This window comes from Aotus nancymaae, unplaced genomic scaffold (genome assembly GCF_030222135.1).
Source record: "Aotus nancymaae isolate 86718 unplaced genomic scaffold, 86718_ANA_hifiasm-v0.15.2.pri h1tg000019l, whole genome shotgun sequence".
Classification (NCBI taxonomy): Eukaryota; Metazoa; Chordata; class Mammalia; order Primates; family Aotidae; genus Aotus; species Aotus nancymaae.
This window is the reverse complement of record NW_026988431.1, coordinates 49788809-49803888: the sequence shown is the minus strand read 5'-3', so window position 1 is coordinate 49803888 and position 15080 is coordinate 49788809. Positions and strand designations below refer to the sequence as shown.

The 15080-nt window shown below is 34.7% G+C and overlaps 1 protein-coding gene across 1 annotated transcript in view; it reads right to left on the bottom strand.

Moving 5' to 3' along the window:
* Positions 1 to 15080, bottom strand: part of LEKR1 (leucine, glutamate and lysine rich 1) — a 207411-nt gene that overhangs the window by 96034 nt on the left and 96297 nt on the right. The window contains exon 6 of the mRNA XM_012447335.2: positions 5402 to 5587. Coding sequence (XP_012302758.2) covers positions 5402 to 5587 — 186 coding nt within the window. The remainder of the gene's footprint in view (positions 1 to 5401; positions 5588 to 15080) is intronic.

Sequence of the window (15080 nt, the reverse complement as noted above, 5' to 3'; positions counted from 1 at the left end):
ACCCGAGACAAATAAAGTGGCAGAGTAAGTGCTTATGTATCAATAATAACACTGAATATAAACAGACCAAACTCTCTATTGAAAGACAGAATAACTAAATGAATTAAAAAATAAGATCCCATGATTTTTTGCCTACAAGAAACACACTTCACCTATAAAGACACAATAAACCAAAAGTAAAGGGATAGGGAAAAAAAGCACAAAAAGCTATATTTATATCATACAAAATAGATCTCAAAACAAAAACTATAAAAAGAGGCAAAGAAATCACTACATAATGATAAAGGGGTTGATTCAGAACAAGGATGTAATAACTGTAAATATACATGCACCCAAGTCTGGAGCACCCACATATATAAAGCAAATATTACTAGAGTTAAAAGGAAGATAGACTCCAGTACAATAATAGCTGGAGACTTCAACATTCCACTTTCAGCATAGCACAGGTCTCCCAGATAGAAACTCAACAAAGAAACCTCAAAATTAATTTGAAGTATAGAATAAATGAACCTAACAGAAATTTAACAAACATTTCATCCAATGGTTATAGAACATACATTCTTCTCAGCACATGAATCATTTTCAAGGATACACCATGTTAGGCCCAAAACAAGTCTTAAAACATTCAAAACAATTGAAATAATATCAAATATCTTCTCTGATCAAAATGGAATAAAACTAGAAATCAACAACAAGAGGAATTTTGGAAACCATACAAACGTGGAAATTAAATAATATGTTCCTGAATGGCCAGTGGGTCAATGAATAAATAAATAAGTAAAATTTAAAATTTCTTGAAACAAATTAAAATGGAAACACAAAATAGCAAAACTTATGGGATCCAACAAAGGCAGTACCAAGAAGAAAGTTTATAGCAATAAGCACCTACATCAAAAAAGTAGAAAGTTTCAAATCAACATAATGTGTCTTAAAGAAAGCAAGAGAAAACCAAGTCCAAAATTAGAAGAAATAAAGATCAGAGTAAAAATAAATGAAATTGAGACAGAAAAGAAAAAAATACAAAACATCAACAAAATGAAAAGTTGGTCTCTTGAAAAACTAAACAAAATTAACAAACATTTAACCCAATTAATAAAGAAAAAAATAAAGAGAAAACACAGATAAATACAATCAGACATGAAAAAGGAGACATTACAACTAATACTGCAGAAATTCAAAGGATCATTAGAAGCCACTATGAGCAACTATATGCCAATTAATTGGAAAACATGGAAGAAATGAATAAATTCCTAGATACATACAACTAACCAAGATTGATCAATGAAGAAATCCAAAACCTGAACAGATCAATAATAAAAGAGAAGCAGCAAGGACAGTCCAACATAAGCAAATCAGTGTGATACATTATATCAGCAGAATGAAGGACAAAAACCATATGATCATTTCAACTGATTCTGAAAAAGCATTTGATATAACTCAATATCCCGTCATGGTAAGAACCCTCAAAACACTGGGCATAGAATGAACATATCTCAACATAATAAAAGCCATATATAAGAGATCCACATTTTATATCATACTGAAGAGGGAAAAACTAAAAGTCTTTCCTCTAAGCCTGGAACACAACAAGGATGCCCACTTACACCACCATTATTCAATACAGTACTGAAAATCCTAGCTAGAGCAATCAAAGATAAGAAAATAAAAGGCATCCACCAAATTGGAAAGAAGAAGTCAAATTATCCTTGTTTGCAGATGATATAATCTTATATTTAGAAAAACCTAAAGACTCCACAAAAACTATTAGAACTGATAAACAAATTCAGTAAAGTTGCAGGATACAGAGTCAATACACAAAAATGAGTAGCATTTCTAGATGACAACAGTGAACAATCTGAAAAAGAAATCAAGAAAATCATCCTATTTATAATAGCTGCAAATGAAATAAAATACCTAGGAATAAACTTAACCAAAGAAGTAAAAGAGCTCCACAACGAAAACACTGATAAAAGAAGTGGAAGAGGACACAAAAAAATGGAAAGGTATTCCATTTTCATATATTGGAAGAATCAGTATTGTTAAAATACCCATACTACCCAAAAGCAATCTACAGATGCAATACAATCACTATCAAAATACCAATCTCATTCTTCACCAAAATAGCAAAAATGATCTTAAAATTTAGATAGAATCACAAAAGACCCAGAATAGTCAAAATTATACTGAACAAAAATAACAAAACTGGAGATATCACATTACCTGATTTCAAGTTATACTACAGAGCCATAGTAAACAAAACAACATGGCTACTGACATAAAAACAGACCCAGAGACCAAAGGAACAGCACAGAAAAACACAGAAACAATTTCATGAATTTATAGTAAACTCATTTTTTATAAAAGTGCCAAGAACATAGGTTGGGGGAGGACAGTCTCTTCAGTAAATGCTCCTGGGAAAACAGGATATCCATATTCAGATGAATAAAATTAGATCCCTATATCTTACCATATACAAACGTCACATCACAATGGATTAATTACTTAAATCTAAGACCTCAAACTATGAAACTACTAAAAGAAAACATCAGGGAAACCCTCCAGGACATTGGACGAGGCAAAGGTTTCTTGAATAATACTCCACAAGCACAAGCAGCAAAAGCAAAAATGGACAAATGGGATCACATCAAGTTAAAGACCTTCTGCACCAAAAAGGAAACAATCAGCAAAGTGAAGAGACAACCCACAGAATGGGAGAAAATATTTGCAAACTATCCATCTGACAAGGGATTAATAACCAGAATACATAAGGAGCTCAAACAACACTATAGGAAAAAAATGTAATAACCTGATTTTAAAAAGGGCAAAAGATCTGAATAGACACTTCTCAAAAGAAGACATTCAAATGGCAAACAGGTAGATGGAAAGGTGTTCAACATCACTGATCATCAGAGAAATGCAAATCAAAACTATATAATCTCACCTCAGTTAAAATGGTTTTTATCCAAATGACAGGCAATAGAAATTCTGGCAAGGATGTGGAGAAAAGGGAACTCTTTTCTGTTGGAGGTAATGTAAATTAGTATAATCACTATGGAGAACAGTTTGGAGGTTTCTCAAAAAACTAGAAGTAGAAAGATATGATCCAGGAATCTCCTTGCTAGTTATAATACTGAAAGAAAGGAAATCAGTATATTAAAGAGATATCTACACACCTATGTTTATTGCAGCATTATTCACAATAGCCAAGATTTGAAAGTAACTCAAGTGTCCATCAACAAAAAATGAACGGATAAAGAAAATGGGCTACATATACACAATAGAGTACTGTTCAGCCATAAAAAGAATGAGATATAGTCATTTACAACAACATGGATGAAACTGGAGGTCATTATGTTAAATGAAATAAGCCATGCAGAGAAAGACAAATTTTGCATGTTCTCACTTATTTGCAGAAACTAAAAACAATGAAAACAATTGAACTCCTGGCAATAGAGAATAGAATGGTGGTTACCAGAGTTTGGGAAGGGTGATGGCGGGGTTGGGGGGGATGGAAAGTGAGTATGGTTAATGGGTACAAATATATAGTTAGATAGGATGAATAAAAGCTAGTATTTGATAACACAACAGGGTAACCACTGTCAACAATAATTTATTACACACATATGTACATTATTACATATATTACATAATTTATTACACACATTATGTACATTTAAAAATAATTAAAAGAGTATAATTGAATTGCATGTAATACAAAGAAAGGATAAATGCTTGAGGCAGGACACCCTGTTTACCCTGATGTGATTATTATACATTGTATGCCTGTACCAAAATATCTCATGTATTCTATAAATATATACCCCTACTATGTGCCCACAAAAATTAAAAACAAAAAATTTCAAATAGCTGACTATATTTTTTAAATAAAATAAAAATAAATTCTATATTCTATATGTATTAATGACTCAGTTGGGAAACAAAACCCAGGATACTGTATATACTATCTAGGAATGGGACTACTTTAATAAGACTCCCCATAAACAATAAAAGATAATTATTGATTGTACCCAAATAAAAAAGTTTGCATGGTAAAATTTACCATAAAAAGTCAATAGATAAATTATGCATTAGAAAAAATTGACTATAGAATATAATATCTGTACTGTATAAAATCTGCTGTAAAATTATCAAGAAAAATTCCAATAATGCAATAGAAAATTTCCAGAATCTAAGAATAGGTAGTTCTCAGGAAAGAAAATAAAGATATATGATTACTTTAAATTTTATCTGATTTTAAAATTTTTATCTGTTGCATACTGCTATAAAATTAATGTGATGACTTCTTCTCTTCCAACACTAGCTTCTCTCCAGATTTCCCTAGTCTGTAGTATGCTCCCATCATTAAAGACTCTCAAGCACAGGTGGTTCAGAGCCCTTTCTGACTTCCTTTTCTTCCGTGTTTTAGTCAGACAGATGTTCACCTCCCTGGTCTTTGGTAGTTATCTCAACCCTGATTCTATCTCAGCCTTTCCACTGGGCCACGGAGAAGGCTAAATAGACATAGTGGGACAAGCATGAGCACTGAAATCCAACCGGATTTGCTTTACTCTCTTCCATTTACTAGGTATGTAGCACCAGGCATGATATTTTGTGGGCCTTGGTTCTCTCTTTTATAAGGTGGGATAATCATACCTGCTTTTCATGGTCACTGTGAGAACAGATAGAAGTAATTCATATAAAGTGTCTAGCACACTTAGGACTTTAAAAATGTGAGTTCCCTTTCCTACTTCATCTTCTTATGGTTAGTCCTGGGATTGGGAAACTGGCAAATATATTTTCTAAATGGCTACCTGGCTCCAGTGTCTTGATGTTTGAAACATCTCTATCCATTACTAACATTAATTGTTCTAAAACACCGCTTTTGTGATATCATTCTCCTGATTACCTATTTTACTGATACCCTACTGCCTTCAGGGAAAATTACAAACTCTTTACCTTTACTGTCAAGACATTCATTCCTCTAAGGTGAAGATAAATTTTGAAACCTTGCCCAAGATGCTTCAAACACTTTTAATTTTTTCATTTGGAAAAATGAAGGATTGCCTAAAAATGTGGATTCACTTTTAGAAGGAAACATAGGAAAGCACAGACTTATCAAAGTAAATTTCACTTTATTTTTCTGAAATCTTACATTGCAGTTGAAATGTCTTTTATATACCTACTTAAGTCTTACCACACTAAATGGCAAAACTGGAAAGGATGACAGCAAGTATTGACTACAGGCACAGTTATCATCATGGTGATGCTAATAATTAGGTATATTTGCAGCTCAAAATAATTAAAACAAGATTTTTTTTGTAATTATAAGTAAAAATTTAAACATTTCCTCATGTAGTTATATAACTAGTCACCAAAAACAGCAAAAAAGTCTTCTCTTTACCTAGTACTTCTTTTTGCAAATCATAGCATCTGGTTTGCAAGTTTACTTCCTGTTGTCTAGATGTCTGCATCTGCTGAGACCTCAATATGGCTGCATCTGACAACAATTTCAGATTTTTCATTTCCTTTTCAAGGCATACATTATTTCTCTGGGATACTGTCAAACTTTTATTCAGTATGTCTATTTCTGTAAAAAAATTCAAAGTTTACAAATAGGCAATAATTGAATCATAAAACATTTCTCTAAGGATTGATTAGTTTCTTTTAGAAAATTAATAGTTGAAAGGCAAGATGACATTTATGAGATTATAATGACATCTAACTAAAAAGTTAAATTTAAATTCAGTAGTCATTCTGAAAATGAGAAAAAGGAGTTTTATTGCTACTTGATGCATGAAATCTTTTAGCAGTATTGTTTTTAGCTTTTAGATTGTATTAAGTTAATACAACCTGCTTTGTAAATACTCATATAAATGAATAATATAAGATCTGTGTAATGTTCTGGGTTTTATCGAAATTTTTTTTTTAGGCAACATGATTCAGAAAAGTAAATTTAAATGTGCTAGCATGAGCTGGTTTGGTGGCATTTCTAAGGGATTAACTAGAACACATTCTCTACAAATTATGAAGAAAGGTTTTAGGAGTAGACTAGAAGGTTGTAGTGTCTAATAAATTTATGGGCAAAAAGCATTAGTTAATAATATCTTAATGATTGTAATAGTATTGTGTCCCCCCCACAAATAAGACCAGAATTCATCATAGTAATTATGTCATTATTCTCTCTATTTAGATTAAGTTTAATAAAAATATGTCTTTATAGCTCTACTTAGATTTAAATGTGCTAATTTTATATAATTTCATGAGAAATGCATGGAGCATATTATCCTTCAGAAAAATAATTATCAAGCTCCACCTTCATCAGTCTTTTCTGCACTATTGCCTTAAACTACTTAAAACACATGAACACACACCCCACAAAGATAATACTATAAAATTTGTACAACCACAATTCATTGAATTTATGAGCATGTGATTTACATGAAAATTTGGCCAGTCTGCTTTTCCAGACATTTCACTTGGAATTCCCTTCTTTGGTTAGCCCATCCTGGACTATGTGATAGGTTCGACATGTGATGAGATGTCAAAAATGGTTGGCTTCGTTTATTGCTCTTGGTGCCACCACAGCAGAAACAGCACCCGCTTGGACCAGTGAAGACCACAAGCGATACAGAGATACATAGGATAGACATGCAGTAGAGGTAACATGGCCAGCAAATGGTTATAGGAGAAGTAAAGCAGTGAGCTAGAATAGAGCACAAAAAAGAGAGCATGTTTTATGGGATCATGATGAGGAGGATCAGGAATGTAGTACAAGGAAAGCAAAGTTTCCATGGGTAGAAAGCATGTCTGGGAGGAAAAGTGGTATTTGTGATAGACCTGGGCAATAAGCACAAGAGGTCTGGCACCTTCTCTTCATTTTTAGTTCCTGCTCAAAATGGAAAACCTACAGAAAGAAATTGGCAGGAACCAAATAAGTATGATTCTAATATAGTCCAATGATTATTTTATATGGGAATTGTTTTCCTCAAAATAGCTATATGCTGCTAAAAACTTGACTATGCACCCATTTGTGTGAGGAAAACTAACACACAGTACATAAAATTTTTTAAAAGAATGGAATTAAAGAAAATAATGGGGTTACAATTTCCCTACATACATAAAAAGTCTTTCTGGGTATTTTTGTAGCCAAAAAGGTGACTTCTTAAGGCTGAATAAACTACAACATACCATAGCCATATCTATGTTTAAGTCAAAATGATACTGCATAGCAGCACACACATGCTGTCACCTATTTATCATTTGCCAGAATTACACTGCTTAGGTTAGCAGGCTGACTCTGTTAGCACATACTACACTCTAAAATAACTACGCATGTCAATGTGACTTTCTGACATTAAAAGAATAAAAATTTGCAATACAAATTTATTTGTAAACTATATTCTAAGAAATGGAAAAGTAACATCAAGATTTCAAAACTAACAGAAGATACAACATTCCTAATAAGAAGTTAGGAAAAAGTAAAATGGAGATGAACTAACTTACTTTTGCAAACTAGACACTCCTGTCCTATGGCGATCCTGATGTCAAAGATTCAATTCTACCATTGCCATCATGCAATTCTATACTTGTCAGACATGTCAGAATTAAGATCCCCACAAGGTCAACCTATATTGGTCATTGTATCCACCTTGAACCTTTCCTGTCTCAGCACCACTCCCATGAAGAAAGTCCTCCTATCCTCATATATTCAGCTATCATGGCTCAAATGTTACCTCTATGCAGAAGTCTTTTCGGATCTGATCTGGATGTGATCTTCATCTTCCTGGAATTCACAGCAATTTACATCATTTGTATTGCACTGATCACATGCATACATGTGATCTACTATTGGACTATAAGTTATTTTAGACCATAGATAATATTCATTTCTATTTCCTCCAATGTCAGGTCTGACTGGCAGACTGAGTGACGGATTACAGAAGTGCACAGACATAGGTGTTTTTCCTGTCCGAGCATGGCCAGGGAATCCCACGGCTCACAGATGACCAAAAGACTGGAGTTCGGCCATGAAGCCCTCATATGCTGGAGAGACTCATATTTATTTTAGAATAGATTTAATGACAAAGGTCTCAGGTAAACACCACTAGTGGATAATTAACCATGCCGATCCCCCACTTCCCAAGCAGAGAGCAATTCTGCACGAGGATAATCAAAGGTCTGTCTTAGGACAACATGAGTAAACTAAATACTCCTGTACCTATGGTGATAGGAACCCACTTAGATAAACTCCCTTACATTCCTTTCTACCTATTCCTTGCCTAATCGCCTCTGGGTAAGGACAGCCGCCTTAGGCTCATTCCTTCCAGAAGCCTTGCAAAACCTCTCAGCCTTCCAAGAAGGTTTGCATCTTTCTTATAGTTTTTACCACCACCCTGACCGATTTCTGACACTCCCTAATTTCTACCATGATGTTTTAGGATTAACAAGAGCTCAATAAATACCTAATAAATGAGTAAAGGCATTGCTGATCAAAGCTTCTCAACTGATTTTAATATACTACTAGTTGAAGATCCTGAATATGTTTATCTCATCCTTCATTTCAGAGGCAGGCATTCTGAACCTCACATTTTAAAATGTCAAAGTTAGGCAGTTAAAACACATATCCAAAAGAAACATTTTTGATTGAACAAATTGATCAATTCTATCTATCCCTAATTTCATCAATTTTGTGAAAAACATGGACTACATTTCTAAGCCTAATTCTAGATCTGAATTTTAAAAGTTCAGTCAATAGTTGTTTTGGGAGTAGAATTAACCTGACAAATACTCTGCCTTGGTAAAAAATATTTTTCCTGAAGTTTCTTTTATTAAAATAAGTATGCTCTTGTTTAAGAAAATTTCATCTATAAAAACTTCAGTTTAAAAATATTGATTACAGAAAGTGATATTCATTTGCTGGAAGAATAGGAAATATTTTACTCATACCTGCTACTCAATATTTAGCATACATTATCAGCAAGAAAATATATTTTCTTTTTTTTTAATTGCGTTTTAGGTTTTGGGGTACATGTGAAGAACATGCAAGATTGTTGCATAGGTGCATACGTGGCAGTGTGATTTGCTGCCTTCCTCCCCTTCACCTATATCTGGCATTTCTCCCCATGCTATCCCTCCCCAACTCCCCACCCCCCGCTGTCCCTCCCCTATTCCCCCCCCCCCAACAGACCCCAGTGTATAGTGCTCCCCTCCCTGTGTCCATGTGTTCTCATTGTTCAACACCTGCTTATGAGTGAGAACATCAGCAAGAAAATATTAAGCAATTCCTTTTCTAGGAATGTTGCTTCTGTTTTGGACATTGATTTTAAAACCTAATTTAATTTTAACATGCAAATCTTTTAAAGTAGCTGACAAATATTGTGCAATATGTAGGGGGTTTACTACATTTATTAGTTTGCTAGGACTGGTGAAAGAAAGTACCATAGATTAAGTGGCTTAAACAACAGAAATTTATTTTCTCACAGCTCCAGAGTCCAGAAGTCTGAGATCAAGGTGTCAGCAGGATTGGTTCCTTCTAGGATGGTGAAGGAAGGATCTGTTCCAGGTCTCCTTGGCTTGCAGGTGGCTGCCTTTTCCCTGTGTATTCACATGGTGTCTGTGTACAGAACTCTTCTTCTTATGACACCAGTCAGATTGGATTAGGAGCTACCCTGATCACCTCTTTAAAAACCTCACCTCCAAATACAGTTACAAAAGGAGGTACTGGGAATTAGGACTTTAATATTTTAATATATGAATTTGGGGAGGGGGACACAATTCAGCCCATCACACTATATTTTAGAATATTTGTTATTTACAATGTTTGTACTATTATCAAAATACATGTTTTTAGCTTTTAGAATGTGGTAATAAGTAATTCACTAGCTAATGCAAGTACAGTTATTACTATTAGTCTTATGCAATCAATTTCTTTGCCTTGATACTTCTTTTTTTGTCCTGTGAGCTTAGGCAAATGAACTCAAAATTATGTTAGTTCGTTATATTATTAGGGAAACTCTATAACCTTATTATCAAGCATTCTAATATTACAAACTGTGATTAATTCACAAAACTTCACAGTTTTATTACAGTAATAGGGAAAAAGACTCAGTGACTAGATTTACTAAAGAATTCAAAAACTGTACACAACTTAAAAACAAAACAAAACAAAACAAGAATACTAAAAGTCGCCAGGCGCAGTGGCTCATGCCTGTAATCCCAGCAATTTGGTAGGCCAAGGTGCGTGGATCACCTGAGGTCAGGAGTTCAAGACCAGCCTGGCCAACATGGCAAAACCCCATCTCTACCAAAAATACAAAAATTAGCTGAGGGTGGTGGCACGCACCTGTAGTCCCACCTACTCAGGAGGCCGAGGCAGGAGAATTGCTTGAATCTGGGAAGCAGAGGTTGCAGTGAGTAGAGATCATGCCACTGTACTCCAGGCTGGGCAACAGAACAAGACTCCATCTCAAAAAAACAAACAAAAGAAAAAAACTAAAAACTTTTTATTTTGAAATAAGTATAGCTTTACAGAAAGTTGCAAAGAAATGTGTAGGGAGTTCCTATCCAACCTTAACCCCATCTCACTTCTCCCATTGTTGACATTTTGTACAACTGTAGCATACTATGAAAAGAAAATTGCATTGGTAAAATCCACAGGACTTACTTCAATTTTGCCAATTGTATACACACTCATGTGTGTGTGAGTGGGTGTGTGTTTGTGTAGTTCCATGCAATTTTATCTAAGTGTAGCTGCATTACATATCACCACAATCAAAATACAGAATTGCTCTATTACCAGAAAGCTGATCCTTGCTATCCCTTTATAGCCAAACCTACCACTATCCCCACCATCCGTAATCTCCGGCTACCACTAATCTGCTCTCTACATTTATAATTTTGTTATTTCAAGAATGCTATATAAACAAAATCATATCTTATATAAACTTTTGAGACTGGCTGTTTTCACTCAGCATAATTTTACTGGGGTTCATTCAAGTTGATACACATATTAATAATTTGTTCCCTTCTGTTACTGAGTAGTAGCATACGCTATGGACATAGCATGATTTCTCTTTCATCCATTGAAGGACATTTGGGTTGTTTCTAATTTGGGGCTATTATGACTAAAGCTGCTATGAACATTTACATACAAGTTTTTTTGGGAAATAGGTTTTCATTTCTCTAGGATAAATGAAAGAGTGCAAATGTTGGGTCATGTAGTAAGTGCATCTTCAGTTTCGGGGAAATTGCAAAATTATTTTCTAGAATGGCTGAACCATTTTATATTCCTACCAGCAGTGCTGAGTAAACTAGTTTCTCTGATCCATGCCAACACTTAGTATGGTCAGTCTTTTCAATTTTAGACATTCTAATAAATGTGTAGTTGTATTTAATTGTGGTTTTGCATTTTCCTGATGGCTAATGATGTTGAACACTTTTTCATGTACTTATTTGCTATCTATATATCATCTTTGGTGAAATTTCTACTCGTATCTTTTGCCCATTTTCTAATTGGATTTTTTAAATTTGAGTTTTGGGAGTCATTTATACATTCTACATATAAATCTTTTGTTGGATATATGGTTTGCAAGTATTTTCTCCCAGTCTGTAGGTTTTTATTCTTTTTAACAGGTATTTCACAGAGCAAAAGGTGTTTTTTGTTGTTTTTTTTTTTAATAGACAGGGTCTTGCAATGTTGCCCAGGCTGGAGTACAATGGTTACTCACAGGTATGATCATAGAGCATGGCAGCCTCAAACCCCTGGGATTAAGCAATCCTCCCACCTCAGCTTCCTGAGTATCTAGGACTACAGACGTGCTAACACACTTTGCAAAAGTTCTTAAATTTTACTGAGAAAATTTATCAATTTTCCCTTTTAGGTATCATGCTTTTAGTTCAAGTTTAGGAACTCTTAGCCTAATCCTAGGTCCCAAATATTTTTTTTCCTAAAAGTTTCATATTTTCTGTTTAAGTCCGTGGTTAATCCACTTTGAGTTAGTTTTTGTAAAATGTGTGCACTTTAGGACAAGGTTCTTTTTCTTTTTCTTTTCCTAAGGATATCCAATTGTTCCAGCATCATTTGTTGAAAAGGCTATTCTTCTTTCACTGAATTGCCTGTGTGTCCTTATCAAAAATCAGTTAAGCATATTTTTCTGGTCTACTTATGTAAATTTTTTTTAAAAAACCACATGTGAACAGCCTTTTTGTTACTTCATTTAGGAGAAAAGTTATAAACCCATTACAATGAACCATTCTGCAATAGAAATAAGAAATTAATATAATAGAAGAAACATGGACTTTAGAATAAAAAAGGTTATAGCTAACATATCTTGCTTTCTTGTTCTGCTAGGCATATGGGGGGGATGTGTGTGTGTTCTTATTTTATAGATGAGGACACTGAAGTGCCCGGTTTTTTGTTAAGTGGATATAAACTTACAAGTTTTTTTGAGAACATAGGATTTCATTTATCTAGGATCCAGAACCAGGATATAAACTCTGGCTGACTCTAGAGACTTGTTCTCAGAATGCCTATGTATCTTTATTTAAGAATTGAAGCCAACAACACAGAGGTCAGCATACACGAGCACAGACACTTTGGCTTGCATGGTCCTTCTCCAGACCTGGTGGTAAAGTCTGTGGAAGGGCAACACTATCATGGATCCCACATTCCCCTCCAGATTTTTCCTCATTTCTGCCATGAGTTCTAACATTTCTGACTCTGAATAGTGTTTGTTTAATACATTTAAGTAAAAGATTAATTAAACAATAAAGACAACTAGAAATAAACATTAACAGGTTAGGATTAAGAGTACCTGGGGGACAGAGCAAGACTTCATCTCAAAAAAAAAAAGTGACTGTTAAGGCTGGGTGTGGTGGCTCACAACTGTAATGAGGACAAGTGGGCAGATCACGAGGTCAGGAGTTTGACCAGCCTGGCCAGCTTGGTGAAATCCTGCCTCTACTAAAAATACAAAAAATTAGCTGGACGTGGTGGTGCATGCCTGTAATCCCAGCTACTCGGGAGGCTGAGGCAGGAGAACTGTTTGAACCTGGGATGCAGAGGCTCCAGCCTGGGTGACAGAGTGAGACATGTCAAAAAAAAAAATAATAAAGTGACTGTTAGAGTGTTCTTCAGCTATAATTCACATGTCCTCATCATTTTTTTTTCACTTTTCCTCATTTTTGTAAATAATAAATAACATTTACAAATTTTATTTATTAAAATGTTCATTTCACTTTTTATCCATAGTAGCCATATCCAATAGAAATATATATAATGCAAACCACACATGTAATTTTAAATTTCCAGTAGCTATATTAAAAATATAAGAAATACACAAAATTAATTTTAATAGTATATTTTATTTCATTCCACATATCCAAAATGTTATCATTTCAACAAAAGGCTATACCCACATTTCAGGTGCTCAATAGACAGGAGGCTGGTGGCTAACCTATGGGAAAGCAAAGGTCTGCATCCTTCCTAGGCTCTTGGTCATCTTGGGATAGTTTCTCAAGTTTTACTAAGATTATTCTTTGAAAACATTATATTCAATTTATTTTTTCTATACTTAAATTTAAGATATAGATTATTTGCTTAAAATTCTATGCAATGAAATTGGCATGTTTATATAGTTACTAGGATTGCTGTTAAATTTAAAATGTGTTCAAATTGATTTCACTGAGCACCTTCTAAGTGACAGGTTCAATACTCTTAAAACACTAGTAATACAGCATTCAGCAAAACAATCAAAATTCCTGTTTTCACTGAGATTACAACCAGTAGGAGGAGACTGGCAGTAAACACATAAATCAATAAATAAATACTTCTGATAGTAATAGATATTATTAAAAATTAAACAGACCAGGCATGGTGGCTCACACCTGTAATCCCAGCACTTTGGGAGGCTGAGGCAGGTGGATCATGAGGTCAGGAGTTCGAAACCAGTCTGGCCAGTATGGTGAAACCCTGTCTCTACTAAAAATACAAAAATTAGCCGGTACGGTAGTGCACACCTGTAGTCCCAGCTACTCAGGAGGCTAAGGCAGGAGAATTGCTTGAGTCCGAGAGGCAGAGGTTGCAGTGAGCCGAGACTGCACCACTACACTCTAGCCTGGGCAACAGCGCTCCAGCCCAGGCAACAGAGTGAGACTCCATCTCAAAAAAAAAAAAAAAAAGAAAGAAAGAAACAGAAAATCAGGATAGAGAAGGACTATAAAGGAAGACAATGTGGTCAGTAAAGATTTTTTGAGGAGGTGACATTTGAACTGAGACTTTCAATTACAAGAAGGCACAGCTACTTGTTTGGGAGACTCTTAGCCAATTTTACCTGCATGAACCTGAAGAATCTCCCTTTTTCCACATACTGTACAGTCATGGCCACAGGTCACATTCAGGGAAAATAAAGTGAGTGAAGCTTTCTGAGGGAGGAGGGTTTTCCCCTACACGAAAGGGGTGTCATTGTCTCCTTGTTTGTTATTTTTCTATGATTGCGATATATTGCACTACATAACTGATATAACTGCTCCTAGCTATGTGGTTAAATTAAGTCTTAAAATGGACAGTTGGCTTAAAAGTTTCCTGAAAAAGAAAACATGTATTATAGAAAATATTAATAATGCAACACAAATGAAAACAAAAACATTAGAGTTGATTTTTCTCCAATTCCTGTATGACTGAATTCACAATTATTGATATTATGAGGTAAATATTCTATAATAAGATGTGACAAGACACTCAAAAGTGAGAAAATTATCAAGATGACTATTTGACACGCGCATTCATAGTTTTTATATGAATACCCCATTACAAAGAAATAAAATTAAAGAGACTGACCATATTAAGTGTTGGCAAAGATGTGCAGCAACTAGAGCTCTCATACACTGCTGGTAAAAATGTGAAAGGAGGCCGGGTGCAGTGGCTCACACCTGAAATCCCAGCAGTTTGGGAGGCCGAGGTGGACGGATCATGAGGTCAGGAGATCGACACTATCCTGGCTAACACAGTGAAACCCCATCTCTACTAAAATACAAAACATTAGCTAGGTGTGGTGGTGTGTGCCTGTAGTCCCAGCTACTTG